The 6917-nt window shown below is 33.7% G+C and overlaps 1 protein-coding gene across 1 annotated transcript in view; it reads right to left on the bottom strand.

Moving 5' to 3' along the window:
- Window positions 1-223: 223 nt before the first annotated feature.
- The window catches only part of LOC108974069 (protein abrupt-like), an 86787-nt gene continuing 80093 nt past the window's right edge, over window positions 224-6917 (bottom strand). Inside the window, exon 3 of the mRNA XM_018941685.1 lies at window positions 224-741. Within this exon, the coding sequence (XP_018797230.1) occupies window positions 326-741 (416 nt within the window). The 3' untranslated portion in view covers window positions 224-325. The remainder of the gene's footprint in view (window positions 742-6917) is intronic.

Consider the following 6917-nt stretch of genomic DNA (forward strand, 5'->3'; position numbering starts at 1 on the left):
TCAAAACTAAATGTATCTCTTCTCTCTGCACAAAACATAAAAATTATAATTTGTGCTCTACTTAGTGATCGCAGAAAAATATTGTGCAAAGTTACCAACTTACCTAGAGAGCAAAGAAGCATTTATGCAAAAACATACTCGGAAGGAAAGAATTCTATTTCACCCTTAATTTATTTGTCATGTTTGACATTGTATATAATAATTTAACTCAATAATGAAAGAATACGTTGAAATATGCATTTTATTTAAAGATATACATACATCTTCAAGGCTATAATGCACTTTTTGTACGACTTTACATTATTTTTTTTTTCGTTTTGTTTTGTTATAGTAATTCCTTTTCATTAAAATTGTTTCTTGCTTCGTGTTCATCATTATCCACATCATGATATTTATTTTCTTTTAAGTTATGAGCATCTTCCGTTGGTTGCTTTTCATTTAGATTTTTAGCGAAATCGGAAGAATGAGGTTCCTTTGTCACTAAACTTGGAAACGTTTTGACGTTATCGCTAAGAGAAGTATCAAGATGTTGCCTTAAAATAGGTTCGTTAGAGAAAATTGCTGTTGCACATCTTTTGCTGTCAAATGAGTCATTTGCAATGGACTCTTTCGGTAGATCACAATGGGATTGCGTCAATGCGGGTGATAAACTGTCGAACTTATGTCCGAGAGCATTTAACTGCACAATTTTTGCTGCATGTAAAGTAGCTGCTGTTGTGTGTTCCTGTGATATTCCCATGCCTGAAACAACAAATACATATTATTAATTAAAACATAAATATTTTTTTAGTTTTATTTTAATAGTAGTTGCTCAATATTTCACATTTTTATGCTATTAACTTACTTTTTTGAACATTCAAGAATTTTTGTTACATTCCTGGTTAAAAACTAAAATAAACGTTTACGTATCATAGCAAACTAAAAACCTATAGCTTAAAAAACTTAAAAGCACGCTCTAAACACTTTTTAGTTTTTTTTTTTTWAATATATCTGAACCCGTTTTTAGGGGTACTTTTCTATATTTTTGGAAAGCAAAATATAATTGAGCCTATGAGSATTAATAAGTTATGTACATGAATGTAAATGAGACACCGAGTTTGTTTGTAATTCAGTCGGTTTTTTCGAATAAAGTATTATCTAAGATATTTTAACAAAATTATTTGAGCGTATGATATTAGAACCCCAATATACCCTATTTCCAAGTTTTCATCAGACTTTATACCATGTCGGTTAGTCCAAATGTGTGGCATTAAAAAAAATTAAGTAAACAGTTAATGACTTAGCGCTGAATATAAAAGGAATTGAGTTCGGCGTTGGTCCAAAACGTATGTATATTCCTAATGAATTTGTATCGAATATTCGATTGAAACACTAAAGAGAGACATAAAACTGTTATTTGGCCAAGGGATGATTAATCAATGTAAAAATTTACATCCGGAGTCGTAGGAGCGGCGTCAAAAATACGACAATGGGCGTGGCACCGCCCACATTTATGTGAAAACCCGTACCTCGAGACCTGGCCCACCGATTCAAGCTCAAGTGCCCAGGTACCGAATATAGCTCAAGCACACAATTCGTGCTAGAAAAACAGACATAACGTTTTTTGTGTAAGTAATTGACGTGTTTATTTTTTTTTTTGTTGTTGCTTCCGACTGAAGGGAAATCGGCAACAAGCAAGATTGATGCATATGGAACTTCACCAGAACGCGTGTGGTACGCAATGTTCTCCAGGTGTATTGTCCAGCCATATTTCTGTGAAGAAAGGAGATGTCTCCCTTTCAAAAGCGTTTGGTTCCAGCGGGTGGTTACTCTAGAGCTCCAACGAAAATTTTAAACGAAATTTTCATATTAATTCACTCCACTCCACTTGCCGCTGGCCCCAAGTTCACCTGACCTGACTGCGACAGATTTTTTATGGGGTACAAAACAAAACCCAGAAATCTGACTGAACTGAAGCAGTCCATTAAATCGATAATTGATGCAATCGCTGCTTCAATCATTCAGGCCGCAATGAATAATTTTCTAATTAGGTGTCGCCTATGTGTGGCTGAGGATGGAGATCCGTTACGGTCCATAAGTTTCAAAAAGTATTCTGGGGATGGTAAAATAATAATAATAAATTAAAAGTTTGGGTCCAAGTTGAGGAAATAACTTTCTACTTCCGGCGTCATTTTCAAACTAGTCTACTGCGTTCATATTTTTAATCAAATAAATACATGAAAAACGTTACAATACAATATGTAAACAACAAATATCAGTTGATGAAATAAAACTTATAAGTAAATATTTTCATTATTTGATTAAATCGTCAAGCAATTGAAGAAAATTTGCAGAAAGTTAGTTGCGTTTAGGTGAGCTGCTATTTTAATTAAATTTTTTTTTTTGATGTTGTGTTTAAACTTTGAATAAAGAAGTAATATTAATAGTCTCGAAAAGGCATATGAGAAGACTAATTAMAAATGTAGAAAGTGAAGTACTTTAATGAGTTGCTATTTGTAAGTTTTTCGTGTTTTTATCATGGATGGAAATGGATCGCTTACAATGTCTACCATTTCCCGCTATGATAACTCACTGAGCGATATTTGCGTTATAATATAACCCGGAAGTTCAAAATCTTTATATTAGGTATATAGGAGCTACGGAAGAAATGAACATAAGTAACGACCTTATTCAATTTATTTGTAGCACACAGACATACTTTTGAACTTTTCTTTCATAAAGAAAGTATAATTTCTAAATTTCAAATACATATATAGTATATTTCACACATTGACCGATATTTTCGGTAAAACGTCAATTATAAGCACTGGGATCACTTATTCAGTACCTAGGGGAATAATCAGTTTTCTTTCGATTTACTCAATTTTTAGTCATAAGAGGCCATATTCGGGCAAATTTTTATTTTATATAACATACTAGCTGACCCCGCAGCCGTTGTCCTGCGTGAGATTATGTGTTTTGAAATAAAAAGAAAGTTTAATTTATTATGTAATTTTTTTCAATGTAACGCAGCTTGTTAAACAACATCCATTTCGTGAGCACGCCACGTCTAACTGGCCGTKTGAAAAACATAGAAATTTCCAAATTTATGCCACACACTATGCGACCATCCTTGTGTCCTGTTGATTGTCATCTCAAATGCAATGTTTACGGGAATCGGAATACGTTTGAACTAAAATGGCAAATCGTTAAAACTCAAAGGAATTCGTAGAATCAATCATTCTGCCTCTTGTATTCGAAAGGTGCGTCACAATCAATCAGATTCAATTACACAGGTTCGGCGCAAGCAGATTGCGATACATATTATAATAACGACAGATTCAACTTTGAAACGCAAATAATGCGGTGGCATACCAAGCCTCTCCAAAGAATTTAGAAATTCCACTAGATAACTTGTTAAGACGAGCGATCGATTTGTATGAGCGCAAGTCTCCCGGAATTTGCCTTTGAATCCTCCAGTTTAAGTCAACAACGTGATGAGTTCATCTTTCGTGAATTGATTGCTTTCGCAATGTATGCAAATATGTATGCTTTTGCGTTTTGCCGGCATTTTCACATTGGCATGTAAAAATAATTATGATATGAGTAGAATTTTGTATGAATGCATGCATAGTACTATTTACAGTCAATTTGAACTTGAATATTTAATAATTTCATTTGATTTTTACATAATATACTATACTAATAGTAGTAATAGAAATTGAATTTATCACAACAATAATAAATACATACATATATCGGCTATCATATTAATCTTATTATTTGCTCATATATATACGCATGAGCGCATTTAGAAAAGCAAATCATGTTTTTATCACTTATACATATTACATGTGCGCGCATTAATCTGCTTGTTCATACATTCATATTTATTTATATGTACATACATATATTTGAATTCACTTCCGAACAAATAGTGCACAAGCATGCATACATAATATGCGTACACATGTGAATATGTCAAAAACAAAAAATTGAAGCATTGTTCAGCAAAAACAACAATTGCTCAAATAGCCGAAGCATCAAAAGTCAGTTTAGCAGTCGAATTATCGAAGCCCAAATGTAGTAAATTTTACAACAAAAACGATTTCATTCATAAACGCAGGCGCAAATTCTACTAGCGACCCAGCTTCATTCATAAAAACAGACGCCGTAACATCTCCCCGAGCATGCCTTTACCAACAAATCTTTTCGCGACGATGGCAAAAGTGTCAGAAAAGTGGCAACAATGGAGTTGTCGATTTATAATATTTGTCCATTCTAAAATATTTTTGTGTGACTCGCAAAAATCTGCGTTGATATGTATGCAAGCTCATACACATGCATACATATTTACGCTAGTTTGTAGGCGAAGCTGTTACAGCGGCAAGAGAAGCGGTCAATAGGCGGTCATTCGTTTATTTTTTTCGGCACAGCTTGGATTTTCTATCATCACACAAGTGCTGAACCAATGAGCATGACCAATAATAGAATACATAATTTTCGGGTGTATTTTACTTTTCGACAAAACGCAAGTTTCGGCCATTGGTTGACCGTGACAACGGAGATGCGACACTAGTTATTATGAATGTATGTACATAGTATTATGGCTCATTTGAAATGATAACGAAATAATGCGAATATGCATATTTCATGAAGGTCATTAATTTTCTTCTTCTACCATGGAAACAATAACAAACTAAAGCATAATTCCCGACAACGTTATGAGTCACATTCTGCAATCAAACGGCATGGGCTAAAATCAAAGAGTATACCGGAGTGCTCCTTGCTACTGCGATTTTCTGTGCAAATTACAGTTTAGTTCATTACAGAAGTTTTTAACAGTATCGTTTATTAGGTTGCTGCTACGACCCTCTGTGCCAAGTTACAATTGCATAACCTAATTTAGTACCAAGATTTGGTACGTGCGTACCAAACTTATATATCAATTGAATATTATGTAGGATAATTTTCGTTTTGATTGTATGGTATTCTATTTATATACATATATATACATCTTGCATGCATTTTTTCATTTACACGCATTTCTGTTTCTCTATTAGAGATTTTTCTAAAACCAAGTGGATTATTGCTTAAGTTTGATATTGCTAAGACGGTTGCGCTGGTTATTATAATATATATTTGATTTCTCTTATGCTTTCGTCAATATCTCTTCCTGTATTAATTTTGTACTCAATATTAATGTGGCTCACAGTTACAAGTTACATCACTATTACTAATCGGGGTTGTGACTTAAACCTTACGGCTATATACTGTCCACCTCGTCTTATAATTACAGAAATCGATTTTATAGACTTTTTTGGAACCCTAGGTCAAAGATTTCTAGCTGATGTGTAGCATGAGATTCTAGAGCATAGTGGCTTAAACGATTTCTAATTAACACTGCCGAGCCACCATGCGCTTTTCCATCCGGGTGATTTTTAAAATATAGTCTAAATCATGGTATATTGAAATTATTTTTATTTGTTAGATGAGTTTCTGAAATAAGTATTTCAACAATTTCACTTAATTTGGGAACAAGAGTGTTACTTCTACGTTCGCGCAAATATATTGGAGGTGGTTTGGCATTAACGACTGTGGTGGTACCCTTCGCATTGTCGTCTGAACCATTGCTTAGTATGGCAAATTTGTTGCCATTTAGGATTTTTGGCTTTTTATCATTYGGAGTGCCTGGTTGAAACTTTTTGGTATTGCCCGCTGATTTAACTGCACTTAGTTTCCTTTTCAAATTAATATAGCGATCAATACCAGTATGAACAGACGGCCCTTGTTTGCTTGGTACATTCTCACCTTGCAGTTTGTTTTCCTTCGCTGTTCGGGTGCTTGCTGGTACCTGCATACTGGTTGCTGTCAGCGCATTTATTATTGCCCGGCTGACTGCGCTTACTTACTTTGTCTTTCAGCTGATCGCTACGATGATGAGTCATCGCCGTTAATTTTGTTTTTGCCAGGAGTTACTGTTGTTGGCTCGACAAAGTTAAAGTAGGCATTTAAAGAATGCCTACGGCCTTGTTGGTGGGACTGAGTAGCACTCAATTTTGTTYGTTTGATTATTTTTCTTTTTTGTATTTACTTTTTGTTTCGTGCACAATTTGTTCGTGTTTACTTATAACAACTGGTGTGAGCTGTTTTCTATATGTTCATTTTCTATTTAATATTTTTTTTGTTTTAATTTTTGCTTGCTTGCGTTTTAATGACAGAATTCACGGATCGAATTAAAAACACGTCCGTACACCTTGAACACTGTAATTCGAAGCTCAGGCAGAAATATTACCTTGCAAAGATAGGCAACATCAGACTGCAACTACGCATACTTCCCTTAAAATGCAATTTGTGCAAAAACACTAAGGCTCCCTGTGACCTTAATTGATTTTCTACCAAAGATGACTCTAGGATATATATAATTAAAAGTAAGAGAAAATTTTTTCCTGATAATACTATGTATGTATCTGAAAACTGGGTTGACTCCGATTAATACTTCTCTTAATTCCCATATACCTAATATAAATATTTTCGAACTTCCGGGCGACTTTATATCACATATTATTTCAGCACTCATGGTAATATTATTTTAATGAAAATAAAAGAGCGTATTTTACTCATAATTATCTTGGTGCCTAAAATGATAAAATCGGGTAAAAGCTTGACATAACCCAACCGGCTGAATGTAGAGAATCTTAATGTAACCCAAAAAGCATTTAAGTAGTATGGGGCATGCCACTAGTAAAGTATTGTCTAAAATGTATCAATTGAATATTATGTTAGATAATTTTCGCTTTGATTGTATGATATTCTATTTATATACATATATATACATATGTTCTATTATATAGTCTAAATCATGGTATATTGAAATTATTTGTATTATTTGTTAGATGAGTTTCTGAAATAAGTATTCCAACAATTTCACTTAATTT

This window comes from Bactrocera latifrons, unplaced genomic scaffold, assembly GCF_001853355.1.
Source record: "Bactrocera latifrons isolate USDA-ARS-PBARC rearing strain unplaced genomic scaffold, ASM185335v1 scaffold_520, whole genome shotgun sequence".
Lineage (NCBI taxonomy): Eukaryota > Metazoa > Arthropoda > Insecta > Diptera > Tephritidae > Bactrocera > Bactrocera latifrons.